We start from the raw sequence: 21,843 nt of genomic DNA, 5'->3' as shown, positions 1-21,843 counted from the left end.
AACCCTGGGGTAACCCATACTAGTTCGGTTAGGTTAATTGCAATAAAGTTGCATTGATATGTTTTAAAAATGTTTTATTGTCATTAAATGTTAATGAGTAAATCCCAATAGCAGAACAATAAATATTTAGAGATTTCCAATAATTTTGGCCATTGTAGCGGCTAATGTAGCGCGCTACATTTTACTGTAGCGGTAGCGGTAGCGCCCGTTACAATCTAGTGGGTGTAGCGGTAGCGGTAGCGCCCGTTACATTTAGAGCATGTAGCGGTAGCGGTAGCGCCGCTACATTTCCAAGTAGCGCTTCCCAGCTCTGATGATTAGTTAAAAGCTTGCAAATGGGTGACTGAGATAGTATAACTTAATTTAACAATGCAAGGGCTCTTAGTATGACTTCTCTTTCTGTTTCAGTTTTGGAAGTAGCACAAGGATTACATCATTGGAGTATCGTTCACCGTATGATTCCATATCAGCTCGATCTTCCTTCGGAACCCAGGACAGCTTTGGATCTTCTTTTAGAGTGAGTTCATTGTCGTGAAATTCGTTCCCTCAGTACAGCATAATAAGAAGTCATTATTAATACAAACACTATTTATTGAATGAATAATTGACTGACTTGGCAGCACGGTCAGAATTGAAAAATTGATTAGCTTTCACTTCTTCATTAAATGTTCTTTTAAACGCATATTTCATGATTATATGTGTTATTATATGATTTTTCCTAAGTCTTTTGTAGTTCATTTGCATAATTTTAGATGGTGGCATAAATCTACTTAAATATTAACTTATACTAGTGTTTTAAACACGAGCATCAACACGATACTCTAAATCCAGGAATTTTTTACTGGGACTCAGATTCAATTAACTTAACTCGGTTCACTGAGCATGATAGACGAGCCGAAATGTGCATTAGTCAACAAGTCAGTTTTCATTTATTGGAATTTATTCATGGTTCATTTAATCGACTTTTCAGAGACGATACGTTCCTTGAAAATCTACTAAGATCTCCGATGTCTCAGAAATACTGGAGTTTTTAAAGGTGAGTGTCTAGTTGACTTAGATTTCACACATTGAGCATATAATGTGCCAAATAAACTATGATTATCATTTTTATTAATTGCTATACGCGCGGCCAAATTAAGTGATGTATGTGATTGATTCGTGTCGCAATAAAGCAAATATTCCTGTCTTAATATTTTCTAACTTATCATGATGCAAAAGGCTTGCGAGTTATTTATATTTCTATGAATATGAGATGAAAATGCATGATTTCAATACACTGCTCATTTCTATGAACAGATACGATGAGCATGGAAAGCTTGCTGCAGCTTCAGAATGATACATAAGCGAGTTAAACTTGATGGCTGCTACTACTGAAGGATGAGACCTACTGGCTCTTCAAAACCTTGATTTGTTATGCGATTCATCATTCAACACACTTACTCTAATGTTGGTTAATATGAGGTCATTTTGTCTCTAAATTTGCAATATCGTTCTTTTTTAAAGGAAATTAAGCAGGCAACTTCCGTGCTATAGATAAATTTGGCTACATCTACCCACGACTGGTGAATTCACGTACAAATTTTCTTGTGGAAGTAACTTTTTCTCGCTCTTGTCGCGTAAAAGTTTTGAAATTCCCTCCTTTTTTATTCTGTGCGAATTCCACAGGCTGAAAATTGGTTTGCATGATCTTCGAGTGTCGTTAGGTTTGAGTTAATTCCGGGGTTAAGTTTTCTGAGTTGTGTTTTCTAGTCAACACGATTTTCAATCGTTGTAATATACACTGCCTATCTACTGCCCTACTTGTTCATCATTATGGTTTTTCGTAGTATCAGCATATTGCTGCGTGGACAATTATTCATTTGTAACTAGTTTCTTGTGTAAATAAATCGAATCTGATTCTAATCGTCTAATATTGGCACAATTAAGGTAAAAATCGAAGCTTTAATTGGTTTTTCCAAGATGGTTTAACCGCAGCTTCTAGGAGCTGTTTTTATAAGGTTTCGATTGATGTGATTTACTATTAGCGGATGAAAGTTGATATCAATATTTGTATGTGTTGGCTTGCCACAAAATTATTTTTCCCAACACATCCGGGAACAAGTAGAGCCTTGAAAGTAAAAATAGTCTTTTTTAGGCTTATATTTGTGAAATTACATTCGAATAATAAATGCCTGTATTTATATTCGTGAAATTGCATTCGAATAATAAATACATGTACTAAATTAAATTACATTATCCTAAAACAAGCGCTGACATCACCGAACGGCTGTGCAAGTAAGCCAACTGCTATTGGTCAATTTTATTGCTATTGTATTGTATTGTACTAATAATTTGTAGGTAAGTTCCTCATTTTCCTTCAAACTGTTGAAGTAGGACATATAATTGAATTGTATACTACGTAGAAAAATAAGGTAAACTTTTTATTGAAGATTTTTTCGGTGATTTTGGTTTTTAAGTTGTACTCGGAATTTGGCTGTTGTTTGCTCATTAGAGCACAATGAGATTCAAAAGTCTACTCAAATCCTATATGGATTACATTCTCACATTTTACGAGTTGTTATCGCTCAGGCGTGATCATAACTGAAAATGACTCCTTTTTTACAAATGAAGGCTAATATTTTTTTCCATTTGTGACTCAATTAACATGATCAAATGCGACAAAATTGAGACAACAATCCATTTCGGACATTCACATGAGGCCTGCTCAAATTGAAGTGAAGAAATGTTTGATAAAGATTTCATCCCAAATCCGTTTGGTTGTGAAAATTTGTTATCTTCCATGTTTTGTTTCGAATATTTTCATTCAATTTTACGATAGAAAATCACGTATGATTATTTTTGACGTATGAGGATGCATCTGTATGATTCGCCTTTGTTTGAAAACCGGAAAACAAATTGTAGCATTTGGTAGACAGTTGTACATTTCCTATTAAGGTACGTAAACCTCGCGTTTTAAAGGCGATCTTGTGCTTGATCACTTGTGGTCAAACTTAAATTTAGCGTCATTATGTCAATTGTCCAAATAGCGTGAGTGAAAATCTGAAACTTTATCAGGGTCACTCACTATTACTTGATTTTATTAGTCATCGGGCATAAACGTGGAGTGAACACTGCATTGTTTGTCTTTTTTTTACTATTACGTTTCTGTAATGAATTCTGTGATAAGTAAATCGTGAAGCTAAAGTTCACAAAGAGGAGTGTATAATTCTATGATTCCCAGTTTGTTCAATTCAATTTTTTTTACTTTTTAGCAATTGGTTGAAATGCATACATACATGAATATAAACATATGCAATATTTACAGCTATGTATAATTACTTTTGGCCATATTAAAATAGTTAATATATTATAATATATCAGGCAATCGAGTGTACTACTGATCATTGTCTGAATTAAATGTTCATCAAAATTGAACATAATCCGGTTCCTCACTTAATTATCAAGAAAATCTATGAAAAGCTAATCGTTTCAACCAGTTTCGCATCTAAGTTTTTTCGCAAGGAAATGATCATCTTCACTCGGAACTTCGGAAGTGTAACAATGTTATAGCTTTCATTTCATGAAGAAGCATTTCGTTCATTGTTCGAGGCAAGTAGCAGGCAGGAACTGCAGTCCGGGGCTGAAGCCTGACCAACAGCTGAACTGACTTTACACAAGTGTGCCACCACCTGGGCTGGGTGGACCGCGTCAATAATATTGCTCATAGCGAATTAAAAATCACACATGTGTCCTCTTCTCTCATGGAGTTTCTAGAGAGATAACTGGACAACTTTATACCATTTACGTGATGAAATGGGTTAGCGTGGCATGAGCTGCTTACGTGGTATTGTTTTATTTAATAAAATTTAGCATTTCATTTTCACAGTGCGTATCCCGTTTCAATAATCATTCATTACGATTTTCAGCAATAATAGACTGTTTTAAAAATCATTTGACAAAGTTCACTCTCTTAATTTATACAGCATAAACTCATTATCATGATCGTTGAGCTCTCGCTTTGTACGTATGAATTGTTTCAAATAATAATATAATAACATGCGAACAGTGCACATGAAGTAATGTCGATCACCAATGATATTTACCAGGTACGTGCGCTGCAGCTTCTGATTTCGGTGCTGCGGCAGCAGTACTTCGTGGCGTTTGGTCTGGTGCGTATTGTTTCTGGAGCCCCTGCTGTGAATCGTTGAATCATTTATAACAATAATACTCAAATAATTAACTATATGAATTAATACTGAACAATTAATACGCGAGTCTTTATAATTCGCCGTTCTATGAATTCGGTCGTTGCTTGTTCCAGCACAATTTCATTATGCACATCTGTTTAAATCGATTTGCAAGCCAATAGAGAATGAAGTATTAGAAGGGATTCCGAAGGGAAATGTGGTAATAAGGAATTGGTTTATAGTCATTTGCTTTCATTAGAAGCTTCTTTAGTGTTCGAAAAATTAATATATTAGAGTTTCGGCACTTTCAATTTCACTGGAGTCCATCAGTTATGAGTATCAAATGCAATTTATGATGACTCAACCAGCAGTCTTCGTCAGTAGTAAATATATATTGCGCTCCTTAGAGCTGTTTAGTATTTCTAAAATCATTCTAATCGTTAACCAATTTTATTGTAAAAAGAGCTAATCCAATAAGGAGAATAATGAATTGAAATGTATGTCTAGAGAAGCGAAACCGAAATATGTCTGAAGAAGCGAAATTAATGTGCGTCTGGAGATGCGAAATCCATGTCTGAAAATGAGGGTCGATAGTGAGCTCAGGTTGACGTGTAGTCTCATTCATTACACCAGCTCCCGAGGCCGATGAGGAAGCGGCGTTTCCTTGAAAGATGCGTGCCAGTTCTTGGAAATGCTCGCTGCACTAAAAGTTATGCTACAGGCGCAATCTGGTTGGATACAAGGGAAAATGACAGGTGTTTTTTCAACTAATTCAATGTTTTTGACACTTTCACACTCAGAAGTGTAGCAATAACCGACACTTAACTGGTATATATAGTGGGAATATTATGGAGAATTAGCTTCGCGATTCATGGTTGAGACACTTTTGGTAGTATAATGAGCCAGAGCGAATGAAGATGGACGTTGAGAAAAAGTTGTATGATCGATTACTTAGATCGAAGATGTTATCTGATACCAGACCAGAGTAACAAGGTTCTTGCATTAATAAGGATAGAAAAACCTATCGTTTGAAATTTCATTGCGGGTAATGCGCTGAATATTTTCGTGTTTTCTTCTACTGCGAAAAATATTCAGCGCATCTTCTACTACGTGTTTTCTTCTTCTACTTCATTTACAATAAAGCAAGTAGTTTAACTTGCAATACCAACTGCTGTACGTGCACAATCTTTGTGAAACTCTTTGAACGGTTGAGCTTTGGATCAGGATAACACGTTTTTTCAAACGTTTAACAGGAAACAAAACCTGCTTGCGTAATGTTTTCCAAGAACTTGTCTTTCTGACAAATATATCTTCGAGCTTGCTGAGGGCAAACAAACAAATCGTTAAAAAAAATCGTAGTCACGCTGGTTGTCGGAACCACGAAAAAGCTTCACAGCGATACATATTAACTGTGGATAATTTGAGATTCTCTTTTAAAGTTGTTTAATGGACTCGAGATCTCGGCTTTGAGAAAAGAGCTTGGGATCAGTTCCTTCAGAATGTGAATTTCTAATTGTGCCATCACATAGAACGTCCCCCCGAGCTGTCTTGTAGCCTCAACCAATAATCTATGGAGATCTTCAATATTTCATCCGTTCATGACACAACGCCCATTCCGCCCGAAGGCAGTATTGATACATTCATTATAACGGAATTGCAAGAAACCAGCATTCTTCCCTACAGTAAGGCTAGCATCCACACTGGTCTGTTCGTCGTGAGTCTTCTCTTCTTCATTTTCTTCATACTGATCATCGCATCCATCACACAGTGCAAGAGAAGCCTCAGGTAATAAGAGGATTTTATTTACGAAAAGACAATAAATATAGTAAAGCCTCAACCATCATATATTTTCATCTGAATTGATTTAAAAGAAATGCCTGAAAAAAACTTATAACAATGATGGTCAAAAAGAGTGAAACTGACACTCGATATAATACCATAAGTATGTAGCTTTCCCTAAAAACCAAATGAGTTGATTTTATGTTTAAGGACAAAGTCAAGCGATTTACTTGGTTGACTGAGTTTTTTCCTTGAACTCTGATTTTTTCATTACAGAATTCCTCACGAAGAGTTTGTATTGGTGCAGACCAGCGCCGTGCCCAGCTACATGACCATTGTTGACACTCGATCCCATCCCGGTACTGACTTCCACCTGTACCCTAGAAATCAAAAGCCTTCATCATCAAACAACATTAACTACAACATATATCCTGCACAAGATAAGCCTCCAAGTTACCAGTCAACAGTTCAAAACGAGGATCCTCCTACCTACCAATCTGCAAACGAACACCTGAGAACCCAAGCCTCGACGACAGAGTCTTCTACAACTCCCGACATATCTCAAGGTGCGGTTCCAAAAAGGCAGGTGTCTTCGAACAATCCATTCTTGAAGAAAACTGTCTCTGATTCTAAGAAATCAATTGACGCCGATGCTGAAAACTTCACTGACGATGAAGTGTTCTACGAAGCGAGTTCTTGCACCTCTGCAAAAACTGAAGTACAGTCTTCAGAAAATAAAACAAGATCTAAATAGCCTCGGATGGAACTCATATTGAATACAGCTTTCAGCGTCAATGCGATTAATTACATTTGAATTAACTAACGATAATTTTATGCAAAATCATAGGATAAATATTTTAGCGCGTTTAAAACAAAGTTTGAAAAATTTCTCAACATAAAGTTTTACTCATAAATTTTTTCAAAACCTGTTTTAGTTACTGATTCAAACAATTTATCGCCAATCGACAATCATAACTGTAGGATTAAAAACTTAAAGCTTCTACTACAGCGATTTCCTCTCTCTCACCACTGACCGAGAATAACTTCTCTCCTCACATTTTTAAAGGTAACGGTAAAATTTCAGGCAGCAATTTTTCAAAATTTGGTTAAATTTTTCAATTTGTTCTCAATCAATTCTGAAACTAAATGGCGAACACGTGTTCGATACATTAGATGATTTTGCAATAATAGAGCGTACACCGGCAAAACTTAAACCAGAAAATAAAATAGGGTTTGATTATCGTTTTCATTTGAAGCTGCTAACTAAACTACCCATAAGCTTAGTTACGAAATGTGGCTGCCTGAAGAAGCATGGAACAGAACTGGACTCAACAGCAGCCTTTCTGGGACTCCAGGCCGATACGAGGAAGGCTTAAGCGACCGCATGCAGATGGCCATCGCCAAGCTTGACCATTACGCTAAGCTGTATGATGTCGTCATATTCACCTTCTTCATAATATTGGCGGTCGGGGTGGTCATCACGCAGAGGATATCAGCTCAAAGGTAAGCGGTAAGAAGTTCAAAAGTTTTCCATGCAAAATTATTTTCTCGTTCCGTTAGCAACGGAGCCACTGTAGCGCAAGGGTAGTGGCAGGCATCGAAATGACAGGAGTTTGGGGCTCAAACCCATAGGCTTGAGCCTTCCGAAGCTCAGTTCATTTCTCGGTGTCGCTAGTGGACGGACCATGATGGCCGACGAGTGTGGTACATCAGCATGGTTATGGTTGGAGCTCCCAAATCAGATTCTCGGTACATTTGATTTATTCAGACGTACCGAGACTTTATTCGAGCTTGTAATTCTTAGACAATCTCTCATCTGCGGAATTTACTGAAATTTCCCCGCAAATGTGTGCATCAACCCATTTTAGGTTGTCACTACACAAAAACGAATGCTGACAAACCACCTTGCAGATTAGACAAGAGATAAGAATGGCCCAACCTTGTGATTTTAATCATAATCTAAAATAATTTACATCGCATCAGGTGCTTTTGGAGAATCCAAGTTATTGAACTTCCTTCAAATTTCATGCGTTTGCACTTAGTTTACAAAACAAATATGTATTGCAGGCACCGCGGCCATGAGTACATGTTGATGCCCACGGCGCCCGTGCCTGCCTACATGTCGGTCGTGAGCCGCAACGATGTCCCCAAGACTGCCGACTCAACGTAACGTCGTTCGTGCAGTTAAGAAAACTCCATTAAACTAGTTATGGAACGTGTTAGGGGTCGGAAATCAGTTGATGACAACGGCTTTAAAAACAAAATTAAAGATTAAAAGATTAAGATTAAAGAGAACCTATAAGTAGGCTAATTAATCACAATTCATTGAAATAATTAGAAAAGAAAGCGCTGAATAACCTTAGAACTGCTAACTACCCATCTGCGAAGTGAGATATATGCTCTGCTCAATATAAAGAAAGGCATCGGCGTTGACTGAGTCGTATATATATTTATATAATCCGGATGTAATATTACGTTCCGTTAGTTAGTTATGTAATATTACACTTTTTCCCATCGAAAATTTACTACTGGCACCAGAAGAGTAATACGACAATGCTCGGGGACGGCTCTCCATCAGCAGCGTCGCGAACCGCAAAAATCAGAAAAAGGCCTGAAAATAAATTATGCTCATCTGTACCTTTTTTTAATGCAAGAAAACTTAAAATGGTCTATTGAGAATTGAAAATGATACAGCATGAATCCGAATAAATTCTCTAGAAACTATACAATCGGTCGTTCAAAGTGCATGAAACGTCAATCATTGAATTGGCGGTTCAGAGCTAAAAATGTACATACGAGATGAACAATAGGAATAATATAGAATACGACTGCAGATGCTGTCTCCTCCAGAGTGCAAGGAAACGACTTTTGAATAACTGCAAATAAAATTTTTTCTGCATCGACTATTCTTTGACATCCCTGAGCGAACATCTTTCGAAGGAAATTTAAATGAATAGAATCCTTTAAGCAGAAAAATATAGATTTATTCAATCATGTAATTGGCAAATCAACATTTACCGAGTAGATAATTGCAGCTGAAACTTATAGACGAGAAATTTCCCGAACAAAAATAACGAGGAATTATGACAACGAATAAAGTTATATATTCGGACAATAATTACATCCTGGATAAAATGAAACGTTATAAGACATATTAAAAGAGACGTTACATAACGATGTTAGACACAATACGTCGGTGCAAGACTTGCCATAACGAGTTGAGGCAAGACGAGATATTTTGTACGTACGAATTAGAGATCATCAAGTCGCACCCTTGAATATTAGTGTTCAATTCGACAGATTTGGCGACATTTGGCTGCCAGCACAACGTTGCAAAAGTCGTCAGTAGGATTGGCTAGGCCTTTTAGGAAGTTTCAGTTTTACTCTGTGCAGTCGGTACAACGTATAGCTCATGGATTTTAATTTTGCGCGATTCTTCTATAAACGGCACCGCATGCGCGTATTTAAAATGTAAATCAGTCTGAAAGCTGCCAAGAAGCAAATGGATGCCAGGAAATTGTCTAAGGAGCAAAAAGAGACAAATATAACAAAAAAATTTTGACATTGGAGATAAACTGTTATGACAACTAATGTATGCTAATGCCATGTTGAAAATGAATAAATACCATATATAAAAAATACATAAGAATTTCTTGGAGCTCCAATTCCCACCGACTTGACGCCTCGTCTCCCGTATTGCCGCTGCAAATTCGATGTGGTCTCAGTTCTCACGGCTAATTGGGACAAAGCTTTGAGCCGTCTTAGTTAAAAAATATATATTTATACTCGTACTGTTACCGTTACTGTTTATTAACTATAATATGCCTATGCCTACTCTATATATCACAAACATTAGCATAAAACTCCACAAATGAAAGAGAACAATAAATAACAACGTCACATTAAATAAAATAAAAAAACCCCAACACAATCTTTAGAGCAAAGCGTGAGCACAGGTGCGTGCGGTAACAGAAATGGCAGCGTCTCATCGGACTTGTAGCTTTGGCTTGAGTACAGGACTAGTGAACAGGTAACTTATTCCCTTAATAGGGGATTTTTTTGTGAATTACCTGAACCATAAAATTTTTGTGGTGGATGTTAACAAGTAACTTGTTCCCTTCATTGGATCTTGTGGCGAGTTAACAGCACAATAACCTCATACTAGTGGTGCTAGATAATAGGTAGCTTATTACCTTACCAGGAAGTGGCTGTGAATTACTCGTACCGCAACCTAAACAAATCAAATGTTAGCGTTGCTTTAAACAAACTTGCAGACTTGTTCAACAAAGAGAGATTGAGCATTACAGGGTGAATGGAATAACCAATGCAATTCCAGCACTTAGCTGCCTGAATATCACACAACTAAAGAACTCACAGATAAATTCAAACCACAAATCAAATAAAATAGATACCACACATGAATTACAGTAACTTGAGACGTATGGACGTGAGCTTGATAAATAAATGCCCGCGCATTCAGTAGAACAAATGTGTAACATTGCCCAAATAGTGACGCATTTTTTAGCAACAGAGAGGGCAGAGAGCGGAAGTAGCGCTAATAAGCCCGGCCCAACAGGGTCAGGATGACACACAGGAGTGCAAAAAGTGCACCGATATTTGGACAAGTCTAAACCATTTCTCTGAGAGCAGTCGAAGCAGTGTATTTCACGTATGCTTTACAACGAACTGAGGATCAAGCAAGCCCGAAACCAAAGACATGAGCAAATGCTTGGACTCTGGTCTGCCTGGAGGCCGCGGCGTCCGAGAGACACTGAGCTTGGGACTGAACAAGAAACTCACTCGATCTCTCTACAATCCCCCGGCGAGTATCGAGCACCTCACCCTCTTTTCTTTTTGCCTCAAAATCGTCGTAGTCAAACTCGCTGAACGACTCTTCTTCCTTTGCTCTGAGACGAGCATCTTTGGCCGGGATGGCGAAGATACCATTGAGCTCTTCACTAGTACTGTCATCCTCGTCGGGCGTGGAGCCCTGCCGGCGCTCGCACGAGTTGTCCCACTCGGCGAGGTCGTGGTACCGAGCGCGGGTCACCTGCGCCGCCATCTTGGGCTGGCGTGTCCGAGTAAAGAGACCCTTCATGCACATCGCTGGCCGATTGTATTCTTGAGGCCCGGAAATATAGATTAAAGTCAGCGTTAAATTTAGAGCCAATCTGAGCTTACATACTGTAATTCAAAGTGATTTGAACTCTTCGGGGACGTGAACAACAGCCAGATAAACACGGAACGCTAAAAAATTGATTCGAATAAATCAAAATAATAAACGAATTGCGAGTTATTTTTAAATTAAGGCTCACCCTGAGGCGTAAGAAAATCCGCGAAATTCCATATCATTTCTCCCATGAAGAAGCCCTGGTCACGTAAGTCATCGAAGGCCTTAAAGTTGTTGAGGAGAAGCTCAGTCTGATATTCTTCACTCCACGTGAACGACGGACCCTGCAGTGGTGGTCAATATTCTGTATAGTGCCTTTGGAGCGCAGCCATGGAAATCCAGCATTCATTCATTATGCAAGGATAACATGAACCAAAGAAAAATGCTTCATCCCAAACGATGTTACCTTTTATTCTTCATAATAAGTTTGAATTCGTTTATTTTTTATTTCACAACTTAAATACTAAATTCAAATGTACCATTTCACAAACTAACCTACATCTAATGGAATGCAATTGAACGCACTTGTGTACAATCAATGTCTTCATTTCCGCAAACACTAGAATGTAATTTAAAACTTTTTTATTCAGTGGGTGAAGTGCCTTTTAGTATCACATACGCATCCTCGGGGAAGTTCATTCAATGCAATCAAGATTTTCATTTCACACCATAGATGTAATTCACTCAATTCTCTCACTAAGATCGCCAATGCGCACCATATGCAGGCCAGGTATGGAGCCAGGGCTGCCAAATCACACAGTTCCTGTACTAAGATCGCCAATGCGCACCATATGCAGGCCATGTATGTAGCCAGGGCCGCCAAATCACACAGTTCCTGTACTAAGATCGCCAATGCGCACCATATGCAGGCCAGGTATGGAGCCAGGGCTGCCAAATCACACAATTCCTATACCAAGATTACCAGAGCGCACCATATGCAGGCCAGGTATGGAGCCAGCGCCGTACTCGGAGATGCCAACGGGTCGCTGAAACTTGCTGTGCCATTCCTGGAACTCGGTGACGGTCTGGCGCTGGATCACCTCCAGGTGGCCGGTGTCTGAGTACCACGAGAAGTAGCGGTTCACCCAGATCACGTCCAGCCACTGCGCCTGCAACACGAAACAGTATGTGTCATCCTAAACAAAATTTAAATTTAGAAATAATTCGAAGTAGCTATGATGATTATTGTAGATAAAATGAAGGCAATAATGTTTATCTTATGGTATAATGAAATGGTGACCTACATTGAAAGTACCGTAAACCTAGACTACATTGAAAGTACCGTAAAATGGGATAACTTTGACCACTTTTTTATTTCGAAACAATGCCATTTTTTTACTAGATAAGTTAAACTTAAATTGAAACATGCAAAATACAGGTCTATACTCTAGCTTTACTCACCATAAATTGCTGGCTCCTGCCTCTCATAATTTTGATGTATTTTCAAAAAAAGTGATGGTCTTTGTTACCCCAGCTCTTGGGGTTTCTTTGACCGGGTGGTAAAATCAATTTTATTTTTTGGTAAAATAACTCCAGGTTGTGGTGTATTGTAGTAGAACTCTTCTAGTTACATATGCAAAAGACAGATTTTAGGAAAGTGTCATAGTTTGCAAATGGGGGGCGGCGCCCCCCAATGGGCGAAATGTGACCACCTAATGGCAGTCGTGACGGGGTAACATTGACCGGTTTGGAAATTAAGTTAAAATTACCATATATAAGATTCTGTAGAGTCTGAAACATAAAGAAAAAAACATTAATAGGTGTATCAAACATAAAATGTTATATAGGTACCTATGGTAATTTTAACTTAATTTCCAAGCCGGTCAATGTTACCCCCCATCACGGCTGCCACCAGGTGGTCAAAGTTCCCCCATTGAGGGGCGGCGCCCCCCATTTGCAAACTATGACACTTTCCTAAAATTTGTCAATTGCATATGTAACTAGAAGAGTTCAACTACAATGCATCAACACCTGGAGTTATTTTACCAAAAAATAAAAAAAATTGGAGGGGGTACTCTGACAGGCTTTAAATAATAGCTCTTTTTTGTGGGTCACATTATTAATTTTTTAACCTATTAGATATGCAAACTTTTTAAATCTTTCTATTGTGTTACGTAGTCTCAGTATTAGGCCTTTGATGGCCATTAACAAAATTTTTCTATGTCAAATCGTTTTGGAGTTTTGGGGGATTTTGTTAAAAAAACGAAAAGTGGTCAAAGTTACCCCGCCGGTCAAAGTAACCCCATTTTACGGTAGGTATTTTGATTTAAATTCATTTGTCAAGAATTTTATCTTCAGAAGAAAAATATATTCCTGGGACTTTGTAAAAGAATAACTCACAGCTAAGTCAGAGTTGACGCTCTCGCTCAGCACAGCTGTCACAGGTCGAGTAGGATCCGCGAGCTTGGAAGCGTTCACCACAGCTCTCCATTGTAACAGAAATAATGAAATTTACTTCTATCAGCGGTTTAAGATATCATATTATTTCAGTATCATGGTTGCCTTAATTACATGAACAAACGCAAAATGATTCCCAAAGGAAGTAGTAGAAGAATATTACCATCAATGATGATAAGAAAGAGTGGACGATATTCATTAGTTAAGAATACATGTAAATAAATATGTTTAGGCGAAACATTCATCACCGAAAATAATCGTCTGCGGCAAGTTGGGAGCTTTTAGGCTCGTTGCCGACGCTCCACATGATGACAGACGGGCGGTTCCTGTCCCTCATGATGAACTCCTCCATGACTGCGATGTGGCGGTCGCGCAGCGCTGGATCAAACCCACTAAAACAAAGTTTTTTATTAAACTGCTGATGTACAAACGAGTATTCTTTACATTTATGCACATGAATTGGCATTAACATTCTAATTTTTAAGGTATAATCTTTTTGTTAGAAAAACAACACTTAAAAATAGAGGAAAGCAACATAACCTTTAGAATATTTAAGAATTAAATCTGACAATTGTAAATAGATCAAAATGAGATAACGTTTTAACGTTGAATATTCTATAACGATAACTGATCAAAATAAAACTGCACCTTAGCCCAGTAGCAGGGCTCTAGATCTACAAAAGAACCTCCAAGAATGGAATTACACACTTGATAAAATACATACCTATAAAAAATTATTATTCTTTACCGACAAGTTCTCTAAACAAAACTGCACCTGAGTCCTATAGCAGGGCTCTCATCGATGACCATGATGCCCTCGGCATCGGCGCGGTCCATGATCTCCTCGGCGTAGGGATAGTGAGAGGTCCTGAAGGAGTTCGCGCCAAGCCACTTGAGCAGAGCAAAGTCCTTCACCACAAGGGCTGCATCGTAGCCTTTACCTCGTATCTGGCATAATAGCAATGTGAACATAGGTTCAAACATCATCATTGTAGCGCTCTACAAAATGTGAAATCCTTTCTTTGCATGCAATTCAACAAGATAGTTCCCAAAGCTACATATTTCAAAATAATTCATCACCAGAAATGGGATTCATTCCATGAATTGGGATTCACCGGGTCAGCTAACATGTCATTCAGAAGGTGTCTAATTCTTAAAAAGTTCCTGTTGCTTGAGACATTAGTGTCACTAAGTGCATTTGGCAGATACCAATATAAAGAAAATTTTACTGCATTATTTGGTCGTTCTAAGGATATTTTTGAAGGATGTCAAAAATTTAAAATCTAAAATTTATCACAACCTCTATGGTAAATCAAATTAATTTAAATAAAGTAAGTTTAGAGCAGTGGTTCCTGAATTGGGCAGTACCGCCCCCCTGGAGGCGATGGAAAGATCTGGGGGAGGGGGGGCAGTGAGGAAGAAGAGCGTGGAAAGGGGACAGCAGTCCGAAGTCAAAGTCAGAAGTTCGAACTTATGTATGACGATTTGTACAAAACATGTGTAGCACATGGCTCCCAGCAATAGGTTACCTGTTTTTTTACCTCTCCTCGGTTTCTAGTGCAAGTTTTTGAAAATGTTTAAAATCCGAGTTTTTTGTGTGTCTGTGTGGGGCCCTATGTGAATATTATGTGTCTGTGGGGGGGCACTAAAAATTCACCCGAGAGCCAAGGGGCACCAGCCTGCAAAACTTTGGGAACCACTGATTTAGAAAAAAAAACTGATCAGTGCATCTCACATCAGCATCTTCGTGCTTGCCACAGCCTCGTATGTAGAGGGGCCTGCCGTTGATAGTCACCCCACTGGTGTTCCACGCCACCTCCCGTAGACCAACTTTAAGCGGGTACTCATCTATCTCATCCAAGGAACCAGTCACACGCACCTTACAGAAATGCATCAAAATAGAAGGGAGAAAGGAGAAAATGACAAAATCTTATATTCCCAATATACACATTCCAAGAAATTCTCATTTAGTGCATTAAATACTTGCACCTATCCTGAGTTTGTCAAACATTTGAAAAGGAAGTTCACAACTTTCTTCTGAAATATTTATTAAATACTTCAATGAAGATGAAAAGAATAATAGAGTGCATTTCAAACTCAGTTTGGTTATAAATTATTGTTAGCATCATACTAACCCACAGAGTGTACTGGTAGCCAGCAATTGGGTCCATAAGGTAAGGCCACCATAGCTGAGGCTGTGACACTGTCAGAGTACCACTACAGCTGCTGCCATTCACAACCAATGTGTCGTTTGCATCCACAAGAAATACAGAACAGCTTGCATTGTCTTGGCCAGCAGGTGATTGGGATGTGATGTCATACTCAATGGAAGCTGTGAAGTTTTAATCCATAATTATGTATATATGATAAACATGTGAGAGAAAGGTAGTACAACCACAAATTACCTGTTTACCTTCATCCTAATTATTCATGGCACATGAATGCTGAATGGACAAGAAAATCTTCACAAACTTTTAATAACACATGCTTCTATTAAGTTGGAACATTAAAATAAGCGAGAACAAGCCTTAAAGGCCATCAATTTTCATTCATGGCTCACCAGAATAAGAACCCTGTGTGTTGAAAACTTTAGTTATAACTCTGATGTTGTCCACATAGGTTTGAGGAGTTGTGTAGAGAAAAACTGGTCGATCAATACCAGCAAAATTGAAGAAATCAAAATTGTACTTCTGCTCAAAATACCCAGGAGGATATCTGAAAAATACAAGATCACATAATTATCTAAACCAATGATAATAGAATTAAGTACTATCTCAAGCTAGCAAGCCCCTTTGCACAAATGCCTCTAATTGAAAAATTTGCTGAAATATCCACAAGGACCTGACTTGAAGCACTCCTGGCAAATATATATACGTACTAGGTACATTTTCTGTAAGAAAAAGCTCTAGTATTTTATTGTACAAGGGGATATTAGAGGTGGAGAAATGCACATACAAAAGCAACAGTAGCAAGCTCTGGTGCAGGGTGGAAATCTAGAGAGGATTTAAAAGACCAAAAATACATAGCATATTGGAAAGGCCATTGCATATCCCATCACAGTCTGGATATAAAGACATCATGATCCCACAACCAGTCACAGTCTAGAGATGATGACATCTCAAACAATTGCAGCTGGAAAGGGACATGTATCCACCCAAAAATGAAAGTAAATTTGTGCACTATCCTAGAATTGCAGCCTGCTCTGGTGCAGACTGGTGGTTCAACATCAATAAGTGTCATCTATTGCTATAGCTGCTACATACACTCAATTCATGGGAAAACAAAGTTAGAGAAATTTACAAGGTGAATTTTCATTGATTTTTTTGTATGTGGTTATCACCTCATAATGATGAATCCATTTTTTCAAAAGTGAATCAAGATAATTTAGAAAGTGAATTAAGATGAAAGGCTGAAAACAGGAATGCATTAGTAATTTTATGAATATTCCCTTAGAGAATTTAACTTCACCTGCTCAGGTCATTATGGAAGATTATGGTGCCTTGAGGAATGGTCTCAGGAGTGAGAGTGTTATTAACTGCCACAGTCAACAAATTTTTGGATGAATACATCAGGGAGGAAGTTACATCAGCCATTATAGGCAGATGGCCTCCAAGATGTGAAGTAATGGCTTTTCCATTGAGGTAAATTATTGAGTTGTAAGTAACTGATCCAAAACGCAACACCACCCTCTTCTTCTCATCTTGCCAGCGCGCCGGAACATAAAATTGTGTGTCATACCTGGCAATTACAATTCTATTAACAAGTGTACAAAAATATAAATACTAAATTGGCTGTCATGTCAGAAAAATACAAAAAAAAATATCCATACAAATATCAGGGTTTTGTTAAATATTTTCAAGAAACAAATTTGATTGCAGAGCAAGCAATGTGGATGGAAGACTTGAAAACTAATAGAAAAGAATTAAATGATATCTTGGGCTTTTAATGCATGAAATTTATATCAATATTCCCACTCTACTATGTAGATTGATATTGAGATTCAGCTATAAACAACCTATTCCATGCAACTATTTGAGGCTGAAGAATTCATCAATATAAACTTTTATTTCTGACAATTATTTTATATCTTTTCTTAAATAACAGAAAATAATTAACCAACCCATCATCACAAAACCCATTATTGCCCAACCCCTCAGAATAATTGATTTGGCTAATTTATTAATCAAAAATTGTTCTTATATGTGCCAAAAACCTTGATAACATCATTATCACCCTAATAAAACCTATTAAACTCACCAAGCCCATCCAACGTGTTCACGTATGTTCTTATCTTCAGTGACTTCATTATAGCTACTTGGGACTGCCATGGCAATGACAGTGCCAGTAGTAGACAGAGGTTTCTCAAACCACAATTCTCTAAATCCTTTGTCAGGGTCATCCTTGGGGCTTAATCGGAAACTCCATACACCATCTAGAGGCTTCACCTCACGAGATACAGAAGTTTGAGGATACAGACCTCCCCAACTGCTAACAGGAACTTCTGTTTGGTTCACAATATCATCTTCAGTTTGAATTGGTAATGTTGCAAACATAAAATTTTCATGATTGTCATTAAAAGACTTTGGTACTCTTTCTTCTTGGTTAATAATATCAAGTCCACAGGATAATCCAGCACAAAGAAGCAAGATCAAAATAAGAGGTCCCATGTCATTGAGTCCTTCAAATCACACTGCCGTGAAACTGGAAATAGAAAGCAATAAATGTTGATTAAAGCTTCACTGAATTTTGAATAGAAGTGCCAACTAACAGGGTAATATGGGAAAATTTCGAGCATTTTTCATCAATAACTTCTCACCATGAAACATTTCAGAAACAAGTTTGAGCTCATTTTAAAAGTCTTAGCAAGGGCTATCATATGTCATCTCTAAAATGATTCCAAATGCTATTTGTAAGTAGCCACTTGCAAAATAAAAACATCCCAATTTTTCTCTGGGAATGGGGCGATTTGGGACACTTGAAATAAAACCTAATTTTAAGACATTCGGAGCAGGCAAAGTGTACTCATCTATTACCAACAGTACTCCGAAATCCTTCTCTTCCTTTGTAGATGATTTGTACGTACTTGTTTTTCCTTTCTTTATATATTACCATAGCTATACATTACCATCAAATGGGACAGGGCTGGAGAAGTCCTATTTTTTGGAAATATAGCGACTCTAATATCATATAATATTAGAAGGTATGAAATCTCACGGCTCTAATGTCACAAAATTTTGTTTGATTGAAAAAAAATTGCAATTTGCACTTTGCAAACATGTCATTTCATAACATTTCCAGCTTCTGCAATCTACAGTATATATACTTCAATGCTCTTGCCTCCCACCAAAATAACATGCAGAATGTAATAACAAGTCAACTCAAAACATTTTCTCCATGAAGATTGCATAGTTGCAGTTATGTCAGAATGGTCATACTGCATTATCACTTGCACACTTGCCACTTAAGTGAAGATAAATGCATGTGCCTGTTTTTTGTATGGGACTTTGTAAATAACATGGTACTTAGTATGCACGGGAGTGATGGGACTTTGTAAATAACAAGTTTGCGGGTCATAAATTGCTTTTTACGTCCGAGAAATGGAATCACAGCTGGCAAGTCCATGAAGCCACTGCTTGAAGAAATGGATACACGGCAGGCAAACCATGAAGCCATGGCTCGAAAAATCTAGTCACGGCTTGCCATGTAGATACCTATATTCCATGCCTGAAATGGGGTAATAAGGGACAGGCAGGGTAAATTGGGACAACTAAAAATAGTGGCACAAACTTCAAAATTTTTCCAGTAATATTTTAGATTAAGTGCATCCAAAAAAGGTTGTTTTTTTATTTATGTGTTTTTTGGGGTGTAGATTAAGAATCTGAAATCCGTTTTAGGCGGTCGGCATTTTATTATATATTTTCTATAGAAAACGAACCTAACCTAACCTAGCGCGATTTTTGGGTTTTACATAGGTTTACAGTCATTCCCAGATCGATACAGATCATTTCCAGTCTGTAAACCTATGTAAAACCCAAAAATCATGCTAGGTTAGGTTAGGTTCATTTTCTATAGAAAATGTATAAAAAAAATGCTAACCGCCAAAAAAAGGATTTCAGATTCTCAATCTACACCCCAAAAAACATATAATTAAAAAACACCCATTTTTTGGATGCACTTAATCTAAAGTATTACCATTTTTCCTATCTATACAGCATAAAGGAAGTTGAGAAATATTACATTTACTAGCTCTAAAAAATCCCTAAAAAAATGTTGGTAAGTGATATTTGAAAAAGTACTCCTGCAGTCCTGCTAAGGTCTGTAGTAAGAAAAATGTTTGCCATATTAAACAATTTTACTTGAAAAAAAGTTGCAGACAGGAGTCAAATTTTAAACTTTATTGACAATTTTTGAACCTCAACCCAAACAAAATGGTGGCCATTTCTGCACATACAGGGTAGGTAATGGGAGAACTGCCGTAGCCCAAAAATTTGACTCTTAAATCAGCCCAAGAGCCAATGCCAACCCTCTACATGCAATAGAAATAGTCAGCCAACACCTATGCAGCTGTTCTTACTTGTCTCATCTCGCCACACCAGCTTGAAACAAGCAATGCCTCAGCCCACAAGCTGATACTCCAAACGGATTGTGCCCTATAGCTCCTACACCAATGATTTAAGTCCATACCATCACTTCCTAGTCCTAAAAATGCCGTAAGCCCCAGGGTCTGCAGACCGCACCAGACTGCCATAAATGGGAACGGCCCCTCACCGGACGTTGCATCACCTTACCCACTTTGCAGGCGTAAGCCCAGCCCTGACATTCACCAGCATCTTCTTCCTCCACACTTACCCCCTTCTCTCCACCTTTCCACGATACCGCGAAAGGGTTAGGTTAGAATTCTTCTGCAAGCTGGTACGGTACCAAAAGGAGGGGGAGCAGGGGGTAAGCATGGAGGTTTAGCCTCCAGAAGAACGGACAGGTAGGGGAACAGCCTTTAGAAGAACGGACAGGCAGGGGAATAGCCTTTAGAAGAACAGACAGGCTGGAGAGGTAGCAGTGTACTGATAGCTCTGTGGCACAGGGCGTTCTTCATAGAAAGTGGTGAAAGGGCTAGGCTGCATGGAATAGAAATATTTTGGGGTTTAGTGTGTGGGTTACGACCATTGTTTTGGTGGCTTGCAGCTCATTGGCTTGCTGGTTTACATCCATGAAGGGATTTAGTCCCTGTGGCTTTCAGCAAGTAATCATGTTGGCTAATTTGCTCTGCAGCATGCCTGCGCACGGGGTGAAGTATGAAAATTATACTGGTATTGGGCAATGCTGGGCTATTTGTCATCCCTGTCAAGCCTATGCACCCACTTGTATATTTATTTAATCTTACAATTTCATTATGAATCCATTCTTCTCCACTGGTTCCAAATGGAGCTACAAGCCTACGCAGCAACCTATTAGCCTATTAGGTTGAATTTCATTAACTGCTGAACTGCCATACGTCAAGTTTGATCAGCATTTTTGCCATTTCACACTCACACAGCAATTGCATTTCTATCCTTCTAGCCTTGAGTGAATTTTCAAATTAAATATAAGATTTTAATACAAATTCAATTCCTGAATTGGCTAAACTAAAACTGACACATGGTAAATTGGAATGACATATTTGCCATTCCAAGTGAATTACTTCCTATGTTTCAATAATGTTTGTGGAAATTTGCCAATTGAATATAAAAAGATATTATCAATGAATATAGAAAAAATAATCAAAAATTAATTCTACCTGGCCGGAGGGCCAGCCGGGCTGGATGCCGGGTTAACTGATGCCAGCCGCCAGGGCCGGGTTAACTGATATTTCTGAAATTTGGTCTTGACGCCCTCGCCAGCCAATGCTTGGTGAGTCTACCTTTGGCATCTACGATTTAACATTTTCTTGTTTAACTTCTGCTTTCCGATTAGTTAGGGTTACTTGGGTCTAGTTACTTGATTTGATGCCGGGTTGAAGGTGAAGGAGTAGTCATGCGCAGACTGCCTGTAACACCTGGACTCAGCAATTATTGTTTAATTTAGTGCAAGTCTTCATCCTCTCACTTTCAGCTTCTCTCCTTCCTCTCTCAGCTGGTACTTGTTCTCCAGGTTGTCAGCAGTCTGTAGCAAACTGTCATTAGATCCAGTGCTCTTCACTAGCTATAAGGTTTGTGTGAGACTGCTAGTTTGTGTGAGATACATAGCAGTTGCTCGCACTATGGAGTGCTGAACTCTTCTGGGGTAATTGCCTCCCCCAAGAAGCACACGCAGAGATGAGAGGGACTCCTAGGGCATTGATGCTTGATACATCAC

At 38.3% G+C, this 21,843-nt stretch overlaps 4 protein-coding genes across 6 annotated transcripts in view; 3 read left to right on the top strand and 1 right to left on the bottom strand.

The window, feature by feature from the left end:
- Positions 1 to 3,197, top strand: part of LOC108670347 (mucin-12) — a 37,042-nt gene extending 33,845 nt beyond the window's left edge. For all 3 annotated transcript variants that reach the window (XM_018157813.2, XM_018157812.2, XM_018157814.2), the window contains 3 exons: positions 409 to 517; positions 971 to 1,036; positions 1,297 to 3,197. In XM_018157813.2, coding sequence (XP_018013302.1) covers positions 409 to 517; positions 971 to 988 — 127 coding nt within the window. In that variant the 3' untranslated portion in view covers positions 989 to 1,036; positions 1,297 to 3,197. The remainder of the gene's footprint in view (positions 1 to 408; positions 518 to 970; positions 1,037 to 1,296) is intronic.
- Positions 3,198 to 4,146: 949 nt separating this feature from the next.
- LOC125178928 lies at positions 4,147 to 6,798 on the top strand. The gene is made up of 2 exons (XM_047883815.1): positions 4,147 to 5,951; positions 6,222 to 6,798. Exons 1-2 carry the CDS (start codon positions 5,737 to 5,739, stop codon positions 6,697 to 6,699), a joined length of 693 nt encoding a protein of 230 aa, XP_047739771.1. The 5' UTR covers positions 4,147 to 5,736; the 3' UTR covers positions 6,700 to 6,798.
- A 25-nt stretch (positions 6,799 to 6,823) lies between these two features.
- Positions 6,824 to 8,848, top strand: LOC125178927. The gene is made up of 3 exons (XM_047883814.1): positions 6,824 to 7,011; positions 7,230 to 7,448; positions 8,013 to 8,848. The coding sequence occupies exons 2-3, from the start codon at positions 7,237 to 7,239 to the stop codon at positions 8,113 to 8,115; spliced, it is 315 nt and encodes a 104-aa protein (XP_047739770.1). The 5' UTR covers positions 6,824 to 7,011; positions 7,230 to 7,236; the 3' UTR covers positions 8,116 to 8,848.
- Positions 8,849 to 8,904: 56 nt separating this feature from the next.
- Positions 8,905 to 18,214, bottom strand: LOC108670348 (beta-glucuronidase). Its single transcript, XM_018157815.2, has 11 exons — positions 17,770 to 18,214; positions 16,981 to 17,250; positions 16,073 to 16,227; positions 15,648 to 15,844; positions 15,248 to 15,391; positions 14,288 to 14,460; positions 13,761 to 13,904; positions 13,456 to 13,540; positions 12,048 to 12,224; positions 11,261 to 11,399; positions 8,905 to 11,066 (listed from the first exon to the last, which is right to left on the bottom strand). The coding sequence occupies exons 1-11, from the start codon at positions 18,177 to 18,179 to the stop codon at positions 10,639 to 10,641; spliced, it is 2,322 nt and encodes a 773-aa protein (XP_018013304.1). The 5' UTR covers positions 18,180 to 18,214; the 3' UTR covers positions 8,905 to 10,638.
- Positions 18,215 to 21,843: the final 3,629 nt, after the last annotated feature.

This window comes from Hyalella azteca, unplaced genomic scaffold (genome assembly GCF_000764305.2).
Source record: "Hyalella azteca isolate HAZT.00-mixed unplaced genomic scaffold, Hazt_2.0.2 contig13728, whole genome shotgun sequence".
NCBI classification, from domain to species: domain Eukaryota; kingdom Metazoa; phylum Arthropoda; class Malacostraca; order Amphipoda; family Hyalellidae; genus Hyalella; species Hyalella azteca.
This window is presented reverse-complemented; position numbering and strand designations above follow the sequence as displayed.

Excerpts from the sequence above, each read along its gene's own strand:
- LOC108670348 (XM_018157815.2), bottom strand. The coding sequence starts at position 18,179 with ATGGGACCTCTTATTTTGATCTTGCTTCTTTGTGCTGGATTATCCTGT. Across the intron at positions 16,228-16,980 it reads TTCCATAATGACCTGAGCAG|ATATCCTCCTGGGTATTTTG; the intron begins GTGAAGTTAAAT and ends TGTATTTTTCAG. Across the intron at positions 15,392-15,647 it reads GCTACCAGTACACTCTGTGG|GTGCGTGTGACTGGTTCCTT; the intron begins GTTAGTATGATG and ends CATTTCTGTAAG.
- LOC125178928 (XM_047883815.1), top strand. The coding sequence starts at position 5,737 with ATGGAGATCTTCAATATTTCATCCGTTCATGACACAACGCCCATTCCG. Across the intron at positions 5,952-6,221 it reads CAGTGCAAGAGAAGCCTCAG|AATTCCTCACGAAGAGTTTG; the intron begins GTAATAAGAGGA and ends TTTTCATTACAG.
- LOC125178927 (XM_047883814.1), top strand. The coding sequence starts at position 7,237 with ATGTGGCTGCCTGAAGAAGCATGGAACAGAACTGGACTCAACAGCAGC. Across the intron at positions 7,449-8,012 it reads CAGAGGATATCAGCTCAAAG|GCACCGCGGCCATGAGTACA; the intron begins GTAAGCGGTAAG and ends TATGTATTGCAG.